Genomic DNA, 20857 nt, shown 5'->3' on the forward strand with positions numbered 1-20857 from the left:
AATGGACAGTTTACGCACCACCACTCAATCATAATAAATCTAATTTTATTAGTCACATGCACGGAATACAACAGGTGTAGATCTTACAGTGAAATTCTTACTTACGAGTCCCAACCAACAATGCAGTTAAAAAAAATACAGATAAGAATAAGAAATAAAAGTAACAAGTAATTAAAGACCAGCAGTAAAATAGCCAATAGCAAGATTATGTACAGGGGGGTACAGAGTCAGGGGGGTACAGAGTCAATGTGCGGGGGCACCGGTTAGTTGAGGTAATATGTACATGTAGGTAGAGTTGTTAAAGTGACTATGCATAGATGATAACAACAGAGAGTAGCAGTAAAAGAAGGGGGGGGGGGCAATGAAAATAGTCTGGGTAGCCATTTGTTTAGGTGTTCAGGAGTCTTATGGCTTGGGGGTCGAAGCTGTTTAGAAGCCTCTTGGACCTAGACTTGATGCTCCGGTACCGCTGGAGTCTTTGACAATTTTTATTACACTCATATTAATAGCAGGAAAAAACTACAGAAGCAGCAGAAATATTTAAGTCCATAGAAATGAACAAAATACATTGAACATGTCTCAAAAATATGACTATTTGACTATTCTCGAGCTTGTAGACTGATGGTCACTTGTGGTCACACTACTCAGAGATCAAAGGGTCAGCAGAAACAAGCCACACCCAGTTCAATGACGTGAAACCTGTGCTGCCAAGAACGATGGCGTCGGTGTCAGAAATGTACGATGTAACCTGGGAAGGTAAACACAGACGATTAAACGTTATAATGTACTGTATGATTGAAGGTGTGTTTCTAAATCCATGTATAATTCAACGTAGTGCAGTTTAGCTGTCGTTCGGCGAATGTAGCTGCGTATGTCCATCTCATCACGCCAGCTGCTGACTTGTTAGCTAGCTATTTCAGTTTGCTAACACGAGATAGCCACTTAGCTAGCGCATTATTTCTGCCTAGATTTCTTATTTCTGAATGATCGAAGTTAGCTAGCTAACGTTAAGAATTGCTTAATCTGTTATTGTTGTCGTAGCTAACAGTCCACAGCATGTGTGAGTTTGCAAGGATACACAGCAGGCTAAACTAGCTAGCCAGTTTAAGTACCTTACGCCTGTCATCTGATTATAACTAAGTTAGCTAGCTGCCTGCTGTCGTTGTTCTGCCTCTTTAGCTGGCTTGCTAAAATACACGGTCTTGCAATGGACACTACTAATAGGCAGGGAAAACCCGTTTTGGTGATTTCTTGTCTACCATCAAAATAAATCACAGCACGTTTTTGGACTCAACAGTTAACTGATTAGTTTTGTACAATACCATTGGACGTTAATGTTGTAAATGTAATTGAATTCCTAAAACTGACTTTTAAAATTATGCTGTTACTGTTTTCTGTTGACAAGACATATTGATAAATAGGACAATGCCAAAATAGCGTTTTAAAGTGTCCAAATCGGGAAGTATTCAGACCCCTTGACCTTTTCCACATTTTGTTACATTACAGCTTTGTTCTGAAATTGATTGAATAAAACAAATTCCTCAGCAATCTACACTCAATACCCCATAATGACAAAGTGAAAACACGTTTAGAAATGTTAGTTCATTTAAAAAATAACAGAAATACCTTATTTACATAAGTATTCAGACCCTACGCTATGAGACTTGAAATTGAGCTCAGGTGCATCCTGTTTCCATTGATAATCCTCAATGTTTCTACAACTTGATTGGAGTCCACTTGTGGACCTGTCAATATAAGGTTGACAGTGCATGTCAGAGCAAAAACCATTCCAATTGTCCATAGAGCTCTGAGACAGGATTGTGTCGAGGTACAGATCTGGGTAAGGGTACCAAAAAAATGCCAGGGAGGTGATCCAGAACCCAATGGTCACTCTGACAGAGCTCTAGAGTTCCTCTGTGGAGATGGGAGAATCTTCCAGAAGGACAACCATCTCTGCAGCACTACACCAATCAGGCCTTTGTGGTAGAGTGCCCAGATAGGTGGAAGCTACCCGCTTGGAGTTTGCCAAAAGGCACCTAAAGACTCTCAGACCATGAGAAACAAGATTCTCTGGTCTGATGAAACAAATATTGAACTCTTTGGCCTGAATGCCAAGTGTCATGTCTGGAGGAAAGCTGGCACCATCTCTATGGTGAAGCATGGTGTTGGCAGCATCATGCTTTGGGGATTTTTTCAGCGGCAGGAACTGGGAGACTAGGCAGGATCTAGGCAAAGATAAACGTAGCAAAGTACAGAGAGATCCTTGATGAAAATCTGCTCCAGAACGCTCAGGACCTCAGACTGGGGCGACGGTTCACCTTCCAACAGGACAACGACCTTAAGCCCACAGCCATGCAACACTTTTTTTGTTAATCACATCCATCGATAACACTCTCAAATAAATAGAATAGGGGGGAAAACATTTGGGGTAACTGCATTCTAAGTCCTGCGACCCCCAGCGCATATGACAAAATCAATAGTACAAACCCAAAGATTTTGATCTGTTTTAAGCAATTGATCTTGTGTCATCGTGTTGGGTATAAACATTCTGAGGTAAAAATGGATGACATCCTGATGACTACCTCATCTCTGTACCCCACATATACAATTATCTTACAGATTCAACCACAAAGTCCAGGGAGGTTTCCCAATGCCTCGCAAAGAACGGGACCTATTGATTGATGGGTAAAAAGAGAACAAAGCAGACATTGAATATCCTTTGAGCATGGTGAAGTTATTAATTACACTTCTGAATCGTGTATCAGTACACCCAGTCACTACAAAGACTGTGGCATCCTTCCTAACTCAGTTCCTGGAGAGAAAGGAAACCGCTCACCATGAGGCAAGTGGTGACTTTTTAAAACAGAGTTTAATGGCTGTGATAGAACACTGAGGATGGATCAATAACATTGCAATTACTCCACAATACTAAGCTAATTGACCGAGTGAAAAGAAGGAAGCCTGTACAGAATAAAATTATTCCAAAACATACATCCTGTTTTCAACAAGGCACTAAAGTAATACTGCAAAAAATGTGGCAAAGCAATTCACTTTTTGTCCTGAATACAAAGTGTTATGTTTGAGGCAAATCCAATACAACAGATTACTGAGTACCACTCCCCATACTTTCAAGCATAGTGGTGGCTGCATCATGTTATGGGTGTAATCGTTAAGGATAAAAAAGAAACGGAATGGAGCTTAAGCACAGGCAAAATCTAAGGCCAAATATGTGACCGACCGCCTCGATTCAGTCTTATTTAGCAAAATTTGAGAATGTGTTTTTTACATTGACTAAAAGTAGAGACTCAGAGCTAGAAAATGCTATATCATACACTGCAGTTGAGGAACAATGGGAAAGTAATTCTGCTTTGAAAGTTGATAAACTTGTAACCCCACTTTTGAGGAAATGGTACTTGAATGTTTTGGTACACCTTCTGGCGAGCTCTTCTTTATCTACACCCATTCAGCATCGTTCACACTCTCTGAAGCCTTAGCCCCACCCATCTCTTTAAGGATTCACATGTGAGGCCATGTGGTAAACACATGCAATATCAAATAAAATCTGAGTTTATTTGTCACGTGCACAGGATACAGAAGGCGTAAATGGTACATTGAAGTGGTTACTTGCATAGTAGTAATATCAAAAACAGAATGTTTCCAGATAAAAACACTTAATTAATATGTTATCATTATTAGGTTACACTTTCCTGACACACTTGTCTAAATTGATGGGTCATGTGAAGGAAATGCTAAAACCACCCCTCAGCCACATCTAGCTAAGTGGATGGGTCACTAATGTCTAGACATGTACACATGTTCATGAAATACAATAGATGGCCGTAATCACCCCCAGACACACCTGGCTAATTTGATGGGTCATGTAATAATCCGGCCGAAGTGGAGTCTTGTTTAGACATGTAGGTAGGTAGCTAGCTAGCTACCATAATCCCAACTCATACTACTACTACCAATACAAACATTGTCATAGCTGTAGTATGAATCTGAAGTTAGCTAAAGCTAACAAATTAGGTTCAATGTTAGCTAGCTAACATTAGGCTATAACTAGCAATGCAAATGGATTTCTGATTTTAATAATATTACTACACAGATCATAAACGTAACGTTAGCTATCGAGCCAGTAAGCTAACGTTTGCTAGCTGCTGTAACTAACAGTACGCTTTAACTTTCAATAAAAATTACTTTCTTACAAAATGTGAAACCTATCTGAAAATATAGCTAGACTCTGAACTTTATACATGGATGAACGCTTCACGGCAGACTGGAACCATTTAACTCAGTTTTGTTTGTAGCTACATCTCGGTGTGTTCGTGAATTCATTATGGAGTGCCAGAGTGCGCTCTGGGCGTTCGTAAATTTAGAGCGTTGTCAGATTGTCCGTTCGTAAATTCCGAGGGTTTCGCTCTTGGAGTGTTCAGTAGGGTTGGTCCGAGCGTTCTGTCCTCACAACGGCAGTCAAGCACCCAAGCTAACATCGGCTACTTCCGGTCACAAATGAGAGAGAAACTCACTCTGACCATTTTACTCGCCCTAGCAGACCTGGTTAGGCTGTTTTCATGTTATCCAGAGCGTTGGTGACTGTTTTCATGTTATCCAGAGCGTTGGTGACTGTAACTGTGCTGCTGGCTTTTAATTGGGGGGGAAGGTTTACTTACTCCGGCAATATTCAACGGGTGTTGAGCTTTCGTAAATTCCTCAGTTATTCTGTCGGAGCACATAGCCAGAGTGAATTTACGAGCACACCCCTTGTCTGGCCAGCGTTGTGTCAAGTCACTCCGGTTCACACAGACCGTGGCGTGTGCAGAAAGTAGCCCATCACTTTTCCCAACTGATCTGTCGATAGCGCCTGCAAAATTGGGGTCATCAATGATGTTGAGAAAAGTAGCAAAACGTTTGCAGTTCTCCATGGCTAACGTTATATCTTTCAAAAACGGCGCGGTAGAAAGGACTGCCATCACATACTGATCAGCTCACGTTATAGACAGAAGCATGCTACATGGCAGACCAATCCAAACTCCTCTCCTGGCATGTCCAGCCCATCCATTATCTCAGCCAAACTAATTGTACAATCCAGGTGTGCAAAGCTCTAGAGACTTACCCAGAAAGACTCACAGCTGTAATTGCTGCCAAATGTAATTCTAACATGTATTGACTCAGGGGTTTGAATACTTATGTAATCAAGATATATTAGTGTTAGACAAAAAATGACAAATCCATTTTAATTCCACACAACAAAATGTGGAAAAAGGGGTGTGAATACTTTCTGAAGGCACTGTATGTCAGGAACCAGTAGGTAGCCCAGGTTTTAGAGAGTTGGACCAGTAACCAGAAAAAGTGTGCACTGAACTGCCTACTCGAGTAGAGGGCTGCTGCTTCAGGATCATTACCATCCACTACTGTTGTGCTATTTAGCAGGTTTTGATAATTGTAATGTTTTTGATAATTGTGTTCACAGAAATGAGAGACAAGCTGCGGAAGTGGAGGGAGGATAACCACAGAAACAGTGAGCAAATTGTGGATGTTGGTGAAGAATTGATAAATGAGCACGCGTCCAAACTTGGAGATGACAGTAAGTACATATGTATGAAATCAAGATTCACATCAGACCAATTTCTAGTGCTGCTGTAGTAGGCAGAATCTGTTTGTACACAATGATCCACAACACAATGATCCACAACACAATGATCCACAACACAATGATCCACAACACAATGATCCACAACACAATGATCCACAACACTAGCCATCCATCACAAGATGCTTGGGAGCCAAGGACTTGATTTGTCAATTTGGTTCCATTCTTGATTTATTTTATTAATTGAAGAAAAAGTAGCATTATAATAGGAAGGATGTGAACTTTGATGTAGGCTAGACATATAGGTGATGGAGGTGTATAGTGTTTTCTGGCATCAAAGATATACACAAAGCCAACATTTACAGTTGTGCAGCATGTTCCATTTTGACTACATTTAGTGGCAGAAGGGGAAATTAATTAATATACTGTATTCTCAGTCTGGCAGAAAACATGCAAATACTACAATCTAGATTTTATATTGACTGCTTGCTATGGTTTGTAGTTTCTCTGCAACATGATTGCTAGAACAGGTTGTACACTAGGCCTATGACTGATTTGGTCTTGTCACAGTTCTCTGCTCATGAAAGCAAGGAAGGGCATCAATCTCTTAGAAAATGACTGGTTCTCCAATGGTGAATTAATTCAGTGTGGAATCAAGGAGTACCGACTTCCTTTGTACAGGCATAGAATAACAGGGAACCAACCTGCGCTCATAAGGATACTGCTGGAGATATGATTAGGCCTGTGTTATGCTGCGAAGACATTGAATACATGTAGTCCTGTTACTTAGAAAGAGAGCGACCATACACTTGTTAGCACCTTCCCGTTCAGTTTACACCTTTTTCACTGGTAGTCCAATGGGAGACTGTCCACTCAAGCGGTCATATAATGTATGCATCGTTTTTGATTGGTCAAAAAATAGTCACAACATTTAACAAGGCACACCTGTTAATTGAAATGCTTTCCAGGTGAAGCTGGTTGAGAGAATGCCAAGAGTGTGCAAAGCTGTCATCAAGGCAAAGGGTGGCTACTTTGAAGAATCTAAAATATATAATATATTTTGATTTGTTTAACACTTTTTTGGTTACTACATGATTCCATATGTGTTATTTCATAGTTTTGATGTCTTCACTATTATTCTACAATGTAGAAAATACGAAAAATAAAGAAAAACCTTGAATGAGTAGGTGTGTCAACTTTTGACTGGTACTTTTGACTGGTACTGCAGCTGTACATAGTCCATCTGTAAACTACCCACCCAATTTACCTACCTCACCCCCCATACTGCTTTTATTTATTTACTTTTCTGCTCTTTTGCACACCAGTATCTCTTCTTGCACATGATCATCTGATGATTTATCACTCCAGTGTTAATCTGCTAAATTGTAATTATTCGATTTATTGCCTACCTCATGCCTTTTGCACACATTGTATATAGATTCTCTTTTTTTTCTACCATGTTATTGACTTGTTTATTGTTTACTCCATGTGTAACTCTGTGTTGTCTGTTCACACTGCTATGCTTTATCTTGGCCAGGTCGCAGTTGCAAATGAGAACTTGTTCTCAACTAGCCTACCTGGTTAAATAAAGGTGAAATAAAAAAATAAAATAAAAATATATACATACAGTGGGGCAAAAAAGTATTTAGTCAGCCACCAATTGTGCAGGTTCTCCCACTTAAAAAGATGAGAGAGGCCTGTAATTTTCATCATAGGTACACTTCAACTATGACAGACAAAATGAGAAAAAAAAATCCAGAAAATCACATTGTAGGATTTTTAATGAATTTATTTGCAAATTATGGTGGAAAATAAGTATTCAGACCCTTCACTCAGTACTTTGTTGAAGCACCTTGGGCAGCGATTACAGCATCAAGACTTTTTGGTTATGACGCTACAAGCTTGCCACACCTGTATTTGTGGAGTTTCTCCCATTCTTCTCTGCAGATCCTCTCAAGCTCTGTCAGGTCTCTCCAGAGATGCTTGATCGGGTTCAAGTCTGGGCTCTGGCTGGGCCACTCAAGGACATTCAGAGACTTGTCCCGAAGCCACTCCTGCATTGTCTTGGCTGTGTTCTTAGGGTCGTTGTCCCAGTCTGAGGTCCTGAGCGCTCTGGAGCAGGTTTTCATAAAGGATCTCTCGGTACTTTGCTCCTTTCATCTTTCTCTCGATCCTGACTAGTCCCTGCCAGGTTTCCTCCAGACGTGATGCTTGACATTCAGGCCAAAGACTTCGATCTTGGTTTCATCAGACCAGAGAATCTTGTTTCTCATGGTCTGAGAGTCTTTAGGTGCCTTTTGGCAAACTCCAAGCGAGCTGTCGTGCCTTTTACTGAGGACTGGCTTCCTCCTGGCCACTCTACCATAAAAGTCTGATTGGTGGAATGCTGCAGAGATGGTTGACCTTTTGCAAAGTTCTCCCATCTCCACAGAGGTACTCTGGAGCTCTGTCAGAGAGACCGGCCATGGGTGGGCCTTGGCAGGCGTAGGCCCACCCACTTGGCAGCCAGGCCCACCCACATGCAAGCCAGGCCCAGCCAATCAGCATGAGTTTTTCCCCACAAAAGGGCTTTATTACAGACAGAAATACTCCTCAGCAACCCCACCCCCCCTCAGACGATCCTGCAGGTAAATATGTTGGATGTTGAGGTCATGGGCTGGCCTGGTTACACGTGGTCTGCGGTTGTGAGGCCGGAGGGACGAACTGCCAAATTTTCTAAAACAACTTTGGAGGCAGTTTATGGTAGAGAAATGAACATTCAATACTGTGGCAACAGCTCATATGGAAATTCTTGCAGTCAGCATACCAATTTCACGCTCCCTCAACTTGAGACATCTGTGGCGTTGTGACAAAACTGCACATTTTAGTGACCTGTTATTTTCCCCAAGCACAAGGTGCACCTGTGTAATGATCTTGCTGTTTAAGCAGCTTCTTGATATGCCACACCTGTCAGGTGGATGGATTATCTTGGCAAAGGAGAAATGTTTACAAACAGGGACATAAACACATTTGAAGAAATAAGCTTTTGTGTGTATGGAACATTTCTGGGATCATTTATTTCAGCTCATGAAACAACTTTACATGTTTTGTGTATATTTTGTTCAGTATATTTATCAGTCTTATGGCTTAGGGGTAGAAGCTGTTCAGGGTCCTGTTGGTTCCAGACTTGGTGCATCAGTACTGCTTGCCGTGCGGTAACATAGAATCTCTGGAATCTTGGACAATTTTTAGGGCCTTCCACTAACACCACCTGGTTTAGAGGTCCTGGATGGCAGTGAACTCGGTCCCAGTGATGTACTGGGTCATACCCACTACCCTCTGTATTGCCTTGCGATCGGATGACAAGCAGTTGCCATACCAAGCTGTGATGCAGCCAGTCAAGATGCTCTCAATGGTGCAGCTGTAGAACTTTGAATATCTTTTCAGCCTCCTGAGGGGGAAGAGGCGTAGTCCTGCCCTCTTCACGACTGTGTTGGTTTGTGTGGACCATGATAGATCCTTAGTGATGTGGACACAGAGGAACTTTAAGCTCTCGACCCGCTCCGCTACAGCACCATCGATGTGAATGGTGGTGTGCTCAGCCCTCCATTTCCTGTAGTCCATGATCAGCTCCTTTGTGTTGCGGACTTTGAGGGAGAGGTTTTTCTCCTGGCACCACACTTGACTTTTTCCACATTTTGTTGTTTTACAGTCTGAATTTAAAATAGATTAAATTGAGATTTTTGGTCACTGGCCTACACACAATAACCCATAATGTCAAAATGGAATTATGTTTTTCAAAATGTTTACAAATACAAATGTGAAGGTTGAAATGTCTTGAGCCTATAAGTATGCAACCCCTTTGTTATGGCAAGCCTAAATAAATTCAGGAATACATGTTTCCAAGATGGCGTGGCAGTTCAGTTTCTTGTTCTTGTAGTGTCCCGTGTATATATATATTTTTTTACCCTTCGTATATTTTTCATATTTTTAACCTCCGTTTCAACATAATCTCCTGCAACCCGCATCACCCAATGTGGTATGGATCTGCTTTTTTCTATACTTTAGAACCAGAAACCCCAACAGCAGCTAACTAGCTACTAGCTAGTAGTCAGTTAGCCACTGCTACAGGCTCCTCCGTTGCGACATCCCCTGAAGGCCCATCCGCTAGCCTGCTAGCTGCGGTACGCTAGCTGTCTAGAGTATATCGGACTGTTAGCTGAAGCCATTTTCTTGGGCTACAATACCTATTTTGCCAATTGACCTGGAACCTTTTACTGCCTACACGGAGCCCTGCCGATCCAACATGTCTGGTCTGCCGACGTAACCGTCCAAGGGGGCTACAACAGACTTCTTCCGTCACGACGTCCCCCTAAGGCCCTTCTTGCTAGCCCCAGCCTGCTAGCTGTCTGAATCGCCATGTCTCCAGCTCTCCTAGCTTCCCACTGGTCCCTATGATCACTCGGCTACGCATGCCTGTCTCGTCCATTGCTGTTTTGGTTAGTGATTATTGTCTTATTTCACTGTAGAGCCTTCAGCCCTGCTCAATATGCCTTAGCTAGCCCTTTTGTTTCACCTCCCACACATGTGGTGACCTCACCTGATCTAAATAGCCTTTACCTGGTCTAAATAACCTCACCTGGTCTAAATAGCCTGGTCTTATAGCCTTTAGCCTTACCCTTATCCTACTTCTCCTCTGTTCCTCTGGTGATGTAGAGGTTAATCCAGGACCCGCAGTGCCTAGCTCCACTCCTACTCCCCAGGCGCTCTCATTTGTTGACTTCTGTAACTGTAAAAGCATTGGTTTCATGCATGTTAACATTAGAAGCCTCCTCCCTAAGTTTGTTTTACTCACTGCTTTAGCACACTCTGCCAACCCGGATGTCCTAGCCGTGTCTGAATCCTGGCTTAAGAAGGCCACCAAAAATCCTGAAATTTCCATCCCTAACTATAACATTTTCCGACAAGATAGAACTGCCAAAGGGGGCGGAGTTGCAATCTACTGCAGAGATAGCCTGCAGAGTTCTGTCATACTATCCAGGTCTGTGCCCAAACAATTTGAGCTTCTGCTTCTAAAAATCCATCTTTCCAGAAATGAGTCTCTCACCGTTGCCGCTTGTTATAGACTACCTTCTGCCCCCAGCTGTGCCCTGGGCACCATATGTGAATTGATTGCCCCCCATCTATCTTCAGAGCTCATACTGTTAGGTGACCTAAACTGGGACATGCTTAACACCCTGGCCGTTATACTATCTAAACTAGATGCCCTCAATCTCACACAAATTATCAATGAACCTACCAGGTACAACCCCAAATCTGTAAACACGGGCAGCCTCATAGATATCATCCTGACCAACCTGCCATCTAAATACACCTCTGCTGTTTTCAACCAGGATCTCAGCGATCACTGCCTCATTGCCTGCATCCGTAATGGGTCTGTGGTCAAACGACCACCCCTCATCATTGTCAAACGCTCCCTAAAACACTTCAGCGAGCAGGCCTTTCTAATCAACCTGGCCTGGATATCCTGGAAGGATATTGACCTCATTCCGTCAGTAGAGGACGACTGGTTATTCTTTAAAAGTGCTTTCCTCACCAGCTTAAATAAGCATGCCCCATTCAAAAAAATGTAGAACCAGTACCAAATATAGCCCTTGGTTCACTCCAGACCTGACTGTCCTTGACCAGCACAAAAACATCCTGTGGCGTACTGCATTAGCATCAAATAGCCCCCGCGATATGCAACTTTTCAGGGAAGTTAGGAACCAATATACACAGTCGGGAAAGCAAAGGCTAGCTTTTTCAAACAGAAATTTGCATCCTGTAGCACAAACTCCAAAAAGTTCTGGGACACTGTAAAGTCCATGGTGAATAAGAGAACCTCCTCCCAGCTGCCCACTGCACTGAGGCTAGGAAACACTGTCACCACCGATAAATCCACGATAATTGAGAATTTAAATAACTATTTTTCCAAGGCTGGCCATGCTTTCCACCTGGCTACCCATACCCCGGTCAACAGCCCTGCACCCCCCACAGCAACTTGCCCAAACCTCCCCCATTTCTCCTTCACCCAAATCCAGATAGCTGATGTTCTGAAAGATTTGCAAAATCTGGACCCCTACAAATCAGCTGGGATAGACAATCTGGACCCTCTCTTTCTAAAGTTATCCTCTGCAATTGTTGCAACCCCTATTACTAGCCTGTTTAATCTCTCTTTCGTATCGTCTGAGATCCCCAAAGATTGGTAAGCTGCCGCGGTCATCCCCCTCTTCAAAGGGGGAGACACTCTAGACCCAAACTGTTACAGACCTATATCTATTCTACCCTGCCTTTCTAAGGTCTTCGAAAGCAAAGTTAACCTGTTTGGGCTAGGGGGCAGCATTTTCACGTTCGGATGAAAAGCGTGCCCAGAGTAAACATCCTGCTACTCAGGCTCAGATGCTAATATATGCATATTATTAGTAGTATTGGATAGAAAACACTCTGAAGTTTCTAAAACTGTTTCAATGATGTCTGTGAGTATAACAGAACTCATGGCAAGTGAAAACCTGAAAAGAAATCCAACCAGGAAGTGGGAAATCTGAGGTTTGGAGTTTTTCAACTCATTGCCTATCGAATATACAGTGTCTATGGGGTCATATTGCACGTCCTAAGGCTTCCACTAGATGTCAACAGTCTTTAGAACCTTGTTTGAGGCTTCTACTGTGAAGTGGGGGCGAATGAGAGCTGATTGAGTAACAGGTCTGCCAGAGTGCCATGAGCTGATCACGCGTCCACACGTGAGAGCGACCTGAGTTTCATTGCAATTCTAAAGAGAAAGGAATTCTCCGGTTGGAACATTATTGAAGATTTATGTTAAAAACATCCTAAAGATTGATTCTATACATCGTTTGACATGTTTCTACGGGCTGTAACGGAAATTTTTGACTTTTCGTCTGGAACTAGTGATCGCGCATCATGAATTTGGATTTGTGAACTCAAGGCACGAACAACAACGAGGTATTTGGACAAATTGTGGACTTTCTCGAACTAAACAAACATTTATTGTGGAACTGGGATTCCTTGGAGTGCATTCTGATGAAGATCATCAAAGGTAAGTGAATATTTATAATGCTATTTCTGACTTCTGTTGACTCCACAACATGGCGGGTATCTGTTTGGCTTGTTTTGGCCTCTGAGCGCCGTACTCAGATTATTGCATGGTTTGCTTTTTCCGTAAAGCTTTTTTGAAATCTGACAAAGCGGTTGTATTAAGGAGAAGTATATCTATAATTCTGTGCATAATACTTGTATCTTTTATTAATGTTTATTATGAGTATTTCTGTAAATTGATGTGCCTCTATGCAAATTCACGGGATGTTTTGGAGGCAAAGCCAAATGTAAACTGAGGTTTTTGGATATAAATATGAACTTGATTGAACAAAACATACATGTATTGTGTAACATGTTGTCCCGGGAGTGTCATCTGATGAAGAATATCAAAGGTTAGTGATTCATTTTACCTCTTTCAGCTTTTTGTGACTCTATTTGGTTGGAAAATGGCTGTATGCTTTCTGTGACTAGGTGCTGACCTAACATAATGATATGTTGTGCTTTCGCCGAAAAGCCTTTTTGAAATCGGACAATGTGGTTGGATTAACGAGAAGTTTATCTTTAAAATTGTGTCTAATAATTGTATGTTTGAGGAATTTGAATTATGAGATTGCTGCTGTTTGAATTTCGCGCCCTGCAATTTCACTGGCTGTTGGCGAGGGGTTCCCCGTTCCCTGACAGGTTAACAAACAGATCACCGACCATTTCGAATCACACCGTACCTTCTCCGCTCTGCAATCTGGTTTCCGAGCTGGTAATGGGTGCACCTCAGCCACGCTCAAGGTCCTAAATTCTATCATAACCGCCATCGATAAAAGAAAATACTGCAGCCGTATTCATCGACCTGGCCAAGGCTTTCGACTCTGTCAGTCACCACATTCTTATCGGCAGACTGAACAGCCTTGGTTTCTCAAATGACTGCCTCGCCTGGTTCACCAACTACTTCTCTGACAGAGTTCAGTGTGTCAAATCGGAGGGCCTGTTGCCTTGACCTCTGGCAGTCTCTATGGGTGTGCCACAGGGTTCAACTCTCGGTCCGACTTTTCTCTGTATACATCAACGATGTCGCTCTTGCTGCTGGAGATTCTCTGATCCACCTCTACGCAAACAACACCATTCTGTATACTTCTGGCCCTTCTTTGGACACTCTTAACTAACCTACAGGCGAGCTTCGCTCTTAAATGCAAGTAAAACTAAATGCATGCTCTTCAACCGATCGCTGCCCGACCTGCACACCTGGACGGTTCTGACTTAGAACATGTGGACAACTACAAATACCTAGGTGTCTGGTTAGACTGTAAACTCTCCTTCCAGGCTCACATTAAGCATCTCCAATCCAAAATTAAATCTAGAATCGACTTCCTATTTCGCAACAAAGCATCCTTCACTCATGCTGCCAAACATACCCTCGTAAAACTGACTATCCTCCCGATCCTTGACTTCGGCGATATCATTTATAAATAGCCTCCAACACTCTACTCAGCAAATTGGATGCAGTCTATCACAGTGCCATCCGTTTTGTCACCAAAGCCCCATATACTACCACCACTGCGACCTGTACGCTCTCGTTGGCTGGCCCTCGCTTCATACTCGTTGCCAAACCCACTGGCTCCAGGTCATCTACAAGTCTCTGCTAGGTAAAGCCCTGCCATATCTCAGCTCACTGGTCACCATAGCAGCACCCACCCGTAGCACGCGCTCCAGCAGGTATATTTCACTGGTTACCACCAAAGCCTATTCCTCCTTTGGCCGCCTTTCCTTCCAGTTCTCTGTTGCCAATGACTGGAACGAATTGCAAAAATCACTAAAGCTGGAGACTCATCTCCCTCACTAACTTTAAACATCAGCTGTCAGAGCAGCTCACAGATCATTGCACTTGTACATAGCCCATCTGTAAATAGCCCATCCAACTACCTCATCCCCATATTATTATTTTTTCTCCTTTGCACCCCAGTATCTCTACTTGCACATTCATCTTCTACACATCTTTCACTCCAGTGTTTAATTGCTAAATTGTAATTGCTTCGCCACTACGGCCTATTTATTGCCTTACCTCCCTAATCTTACCTCATTTGCACACACTGTATATAGATTTTTTTCTATTGTGTTATTGACTGTACGTTTGTTTATTCGATGTGTAACTCTGTGTTGTTGTTTGTGTCGCACTGCTTTGCTTTATCTTGGCCAGGATGCAGTTGTAAATGAGAACTTGTTCTCACCTGGCCTACCTGGTTAAATTAAGGTGAAATAAAAAAATATATATATTTTTTTTAAAGTCACTAACAGGTGCAAGGAACATTTCTGAATAAATTGGTCATGACAAATTTGATCGTATCTTCATTTAAGTCACAACAATAGACAGAGTCTGCTAAAACTAATAACACACAAACAATTATACGTTTTCATGTCTTTATTGAACACACTGTGTAAACATTCACAGTGCAGGGTGGAAAAAGTATGTGAACCCTTAGATATAATAACAGGTTGACCCTCCTTTGTCAGCAGTAACCTCAACTAAACATTTTCTGTAGTTACAGATCAGACTTGCACAACGGTCTGGAGGAATTTTGGACCATTCCTCTTTACAAAACTGTTTCAGTTCAGCAATATTCTTGCGATGTCTGGTGTGAACCGCTCTCTTGAGGTCATGCCACAATATCTCAAACGGGTTGAGGTCAGGACTCTGACTGGGCCACTCCAGAAGGCATATTTTTATTATTTTGAAGCCATTCTGTTGTTTTACTTCTGTGTTTTGTGGTGTTGTACTGTTGCATCACCCAACTTCTGTTGAGTGTTAATTGGCGGACAGATAGCCTTTCATTCTCTTGCAAAATGTCTTGATAAACTTCGGAATATTTTTTTTTGTCGATGATAACTAGCTGTCCAGGCCATGAGGCAGCAAATCAGCCCCAAACTATGATGCTCCCTCCACCATACTTTACAGTTGGGATGAGGTTTTGATGTTGGTGTGCTGTGCCTTTTTTTCTCCATACATAGTGTTGTGTTCCTTCCAAACAATTCTACTTTAGTTTCATCTGTCCACAGAATATTTTGCCAGTAGCGCTGTGGAACATTCAGGTGTTCTTTTGTGAACTGTGTGCTGATGTGCACAGTTTGTGAACTGATGTGCAACAATGTTGTTGTTTTTTAATTCAGGATAATTAACTTTATCCTGAATACAAAGTGTTATGTTGGGGGCAAATGCAATACAACACATTACTGAGTAACACTCCATATTTTCAAGCATAGTGGTGGCTGCATCACGTTATGGGAATGCTTGTAATCGTTAAGGCCTGGGGAGTTTTTCAGGAGAAAAATAAACAGAATGGAGCTAAGCACAGGCAAAATCCTAGATCAAAACCTGGCACAGTCTGCTTTCCACTGGGAGATTAATTCACCTTTCAGCAGGATAATAACCTAAAACACTTTGCCAAATCTACACTGGAGTTGCTTACCAAGAGACAGTGAATGTTCCTGAGTGGCCGAGTTACAGTTTTGACTTAAACCTACTTGGAAATCTATGGCAAGATCTGAAAATGGTTGTTGAGCAATGATCAACAACCAATTTGACAGAGCTTGAAGAATTTTGAAAAGAATAATTAGCAAATTGAGAAATCCAGGTGTGGAAAGCTCTTAGAGACTTACCCAGACATACTCACAGCTGTAATCTTTGCCAAAGGTGCTTCTACAAAGTATTGACTCAGGGGTGTGAATACGTATGTAAATGAGAGAGTTCTGTATTTATTTTCAATAAATTTGCAAGAATTTCTAAAAACATATTTTCACTTTATTGTTATGGGTTATTGTGTGTAGATGGGTGAGAAAAAAAATCTATTTAATCCATTTTGAATTTAGGCAGTAACACAACAAAATGTGGAATAATTCAAGGGTTATGATTCATTTGTGAAGGCACTAGTGTAGCCTGAAGACGTTCTTTTTAATCCAAAATAATAAATTCCCACCTCAAAAGGCAAACCGTATAGGCTAGTATCTTTAAAGCTGGAATCGGTTTGGTGAAACTGCCACGTTCGTTTGGGTTTTAACAACAAATAGTCACTTCAGACAATGTTGGAACAGAGGGGTATACTACAAAGCAGGATCAATAAGTTAGCCAGCTATCTTTGATAGGCAACCAGAAATACCTAATTTCTCGTTCATTAAAAAAGCTAAACTTAGATGTGTTTTATGTCCGTTGAATCAATTAGACCATGCCCATTTTAACTTTACATTTTTTGAAAGAAACTTATCAGAATATTTAATCTCGTTAGCTGGCTAACTTCTTGATCCTACTTTGTAGTATACCCCTCAGCAGAATATGTACTGCGATGTATATATTTTTTTTTGCAACGATGCTGGATGTTCCTCTCCTCCGTTTCATCAACAAAACAAAAACAATAACAGTGGTGTTTCATCTTGTGCGAATTCCAGCTTTAATGTATCACAAGTTCTCAGAAGCCCAGGCCTATTCAGTATTTTTAGTAGGCTTACCAATGTCACTCAACTTTTGAATTGAATGATGCAGAAGCTTGGTAAGCCTTTTCTTGATTAAAAAAGAACCCATATGTGATGGTTGGTAGCGGTACACTCAGTTTTGCCTTTAGGCTATATAATAGTCTGCTCCTTTCTCACTAGGTAGTCTTGCTGAACGACTCTGTGGAAGTCTCTTTTCCTCGTAGTCATTATGATTCATAGTCTTTAAAGAGCAGGGTAAACACTTAACACGCCCCGGTTTTATTGAAACCAGTTCTTAAATTGGCTGTGAAACAACATGGCAATTATCAAAACACGAGTTGGAATCATAAAAAGGAGAGAAAAACTCCAGGCGTTTGTTTGTTTTGGCATATCAGTTTTCTTGTTGAGTTGGGTTTTATTGTTCTTTCTCAATTAACAGTTAGACAGTGTTTGGCAGAGGACGTCTGGCGTGCTAGTCAAAACAGACTTGTCTGACATTTAGCATTAATTCCATTAATTGGATCCATTGGCCAAGCCTATTATTAATCACTGTCTTTTACTGTTACAGTTGAATGATTGAATAAACACTTCAATAAACATTGAATCTTTATTTCTAAGCCCCTGGATGAAATGTATCTGGCTATGTTGATAAGCCTTGTGAATAAGGCGTCACACCGTAACTGGTTAGAGTATCACAGCGAAATGAGGGGAAATGACATAATATTCTGCTGCCCTGGATAACAGCTGTGTAAGCTTTCTTTCTTTGTGCTGTTGGAAAAGCGTTGTCTTTTGTACGGAGTTGCCCAATATCTTCTGAAGTTTAGAACATTTTCCATGAAGAACAACATCTTGGAATACCAGCAGAATTTGGTCTATGTAGCCTTAACTTGGTCAATGGTCATTCATCATGATTGATCCTCTAAGTTAAGTAGGTCTAATAGAGCGTTTTTTTGTTGTTGTATTGAGCTGTCCATCCAGTCCTTTAAATACATGGTTTTATTTCAATGCAGCATATATTGATGATCATTAATAATAAAAGTGTGAGGATTGAGGAGAGCAATTATACTTGAAAGCAATTCCCCAGGATTCAAGGGCTAATGGAGCAGACATTATTTTAGGACGGAATGGCGTTACGAGTTTCCGGGTTGATAGGAAACCATGCCAAGATAGCAGGCAGACATTATTTTCCCTGTTCAAGGTATTCTCATATGCAAATGCAGGTGAAAAGTTTGAAGTGAATGCCCACAGTTGAAAAGAAGCATGCTAGGAGAGCAGATGAGGCCTATTCCTGTTGAGGCATCACTTAGGGCCATCTCCTGTCCTTCCTATGATCCAGTAGAACAAGAAGAAAGCACCTTGTGTTACAGTCAGAACTAATACTGTAATACCAGTCTATATGTCAATTGATCATGTTTTGATGTTCACTTGACACTGTACTGGAATATTAAAACAGTGCCTTTTCTCTTTCTCTCCTGTGCCCAGTATGGATTATTTATGAGCAGGTGATGATAGCTGCGCTGGACTGCAGTCGGGATGATTTGGCTTGGGTAAGTGAACTACCGACAGCTGCCACACACGCCCAACGACCTCCAAAATCCATCTCTCACAGTCATTGCTACTTTGTCACCCCCGCTGCCAAATGTGAAAATATTTTTATTTGGCCAAAAATATTACCCCATCTGTCTGTACTTTGGAAAAACCATTTGCTGAGCAGTGTTGGAATAAGGGAGTGTAGAAAACTCACTATAGATGAACACAGTGTTAGTGTTAGCTGTAAACCTTTATGGAGTTTAACTCCCCCTTTCCTTGTTAATTCATCTGCCATCCCAGAGTTAATATGTTACAGATTGTGTTACTTAAAGTGCCTTCAGAAAGTATTCACACCCTTTGACTTTTTACACATTTTGTTGTTACAAGGTGGGATTAAAATGTATTTAATTGTCATGTTTTGTCAATGATCTACATGAAGTAATCTGTAAAGTCAGTGGAAGAAAAATTACACAATTTGTAAAAGAATATATCTTGATTATATCCACCTAAGTCAATACATGTTAGAATCACCTTTGACAGTGATTAAAGCTGTGAGTCTTTTTTTATGTAACCTTTATTTAACTAGGCAAGTCAGTTAAGAACACATTCTTATTTACAATGACGAGCTAGGAACAGTGGGTTAACTGCCTTGTTCAGAAGCAGAACAACAGATTTTTACCTTGTCAGCTCGGGGATTCGATCTAGCAACCTTTCGGTTACTGGCCCAATGCTCTAACCACTAGGCTACCTGCCGCCCGTCTTTCTGGGTAAGTCTCTAAGAGCTTTGCACAGCTGGATTGTACAATATTTGCACATTATTATAAAAACACAAAAAAAACGAATCTCTGTCAAGTTGGTTGTTGATCATTGCTAGACTAGGCTACTCAGAAACATTCAGTGTCATCTTGGTAAGCAACTCCAGTGTATATTTGGCCTTGTCTTTTAGGTTATTGTCCTGCCGAAAGGTGAATTTGTGTCCCTGTGTCTTTTGGAAAGCAGAATGAACCAGGGTTTCCTCTAGGATAAGGCCTGTGCTTAGCTCTATTCCCTTTATTTGTATCCCCCACCAAAATTCCCTAGTCCTTGCCTAGGACAAGCATACCCATAACATGACTCCTGAATTTATTTAGGCTTGCCATAACAAAGGGATTGAATTACTTGACTCAAGACAATTTTGCATTTCATTTTTATTATTAATTTGTAAAAAAAAATCCCAAAACACGATTCCATTTTGACATTATGGAGTATTGTGTGTAGGCCAGTGACAAAAATCTAAATTTAAACCATTTTAAATTCAGTCTGTATCACAACAAGATGGGGGGGGGGGTAAATCAAGGGGTGTGAATACTTTTGAATACTACACGTATTTTTTGAGTGAACAACATAAAGCATACAGGAGAGCGATTTATACAAAAGCATGATCATTTTATATGTATTTTTTAATGTCCCTTGTACATCAAATACATGGTTTTTATTTCTATGCCGCACATATTGATTATTCTTAATAATACAAGTGTGAGGCTTGAGGAGAGAAATTATACTCTTAAGGATTAAAGGGCTTTATGAAAATGTATTACATTTAATATGACGAGAGCAAAAAGTTAAGACCACCACACTTTTCTAATATAACATTGGGAATTTAAAACCACAGTTATTTCTAATTTGTTTTTTATCCAGTTTATTTTTAAGATCTGATTTTGCAAATCCAGCACGTGATAGAATGAGATTATTCTGTTTTACTCATTTTAGGTCTGAATCGTAATTTAGTGAGTTATGGGTTTCTGGGTGGATGACAAACCATGCCTAGATAGCAAACAGACATTGTTTTAGGACCGAATGGTGACTGAGCGGGTTATGAGTTTCTGGGTTGATAGGAAACCATGCCTAGATAGCAGAAAATCATCATTTTCCTGTTCAAGGTATTCTCATATGCAAATGCAGGTGAAAAGTTTGAAGTGAATGCCCACAGTTGAAAAGAAGCATGCTAGGAGAGTAGATGAGGCCTATTCCTGTTGAGGCATCACTTAGGGCCATCTCCTGTCCTTCCTATGATCCAGTAGAACAAGAAGAAAGCACCTAGTGTTACAGTCAGAACTAATACTGTATTAACAGTCAATGTATCATGTTTTGATGTTCCAATACGTTTTGGATTGGAATTCAATCAAATCTGCATTGTGGATTATAACATTGTTCCTGCTTATTTTGATTTGA

At 41.1% G+C, this 20857-nt stretch overlaps 1 protein-coding gene across 2 annotated transcripts in view; it reads left to right on the forward strand.

Moving 5' to 3' along the window:
* The first annotated feature begins 647 nt into the window (after positions 1-647).
* The window catches only part of LOC111958858 (ER membrane protein complex subunit 2), a 56194-nt gene continuing 35984 nt past the window's right edge, over positions 648-20857 (forward strand). For both annotated transcript variants that reach the window (XM_070437439.1, XM_023980165.2), the window contains exons 1-3: positions 648-756; positions 5474-5587; positions 18599-18663. In XM_070437439.1, coding sequence (XP_070293540.1) covers positions 717-756; positions 5474-5587; positions 18599-18663 — 219 coding nt within the window. In that variant the 5' untranslated portion in view covers positions 648-716. The remainder of the gene's footprint in view (positions 757-5473; positions 5588-18598; positions 18664-20857) is intronic.

The sequence above is a fragment of the Salvelinus sp. IW2-2015 genome, linkage group LG35 (assembly GCF_002910315.2).
Source record: "Salvelinus sp. IW2-2015 linkage group LG35, ASM291031v2, whole genome shotgun sequence".
NCBI classification, from domain to species: domain Eukaryota; kingdom Metazoa; phylum Chordata; class Actinopteri; order Salmoniformes; family Salmonidae; genus Salvelinus; species Salvelinus sp. IW2-2015.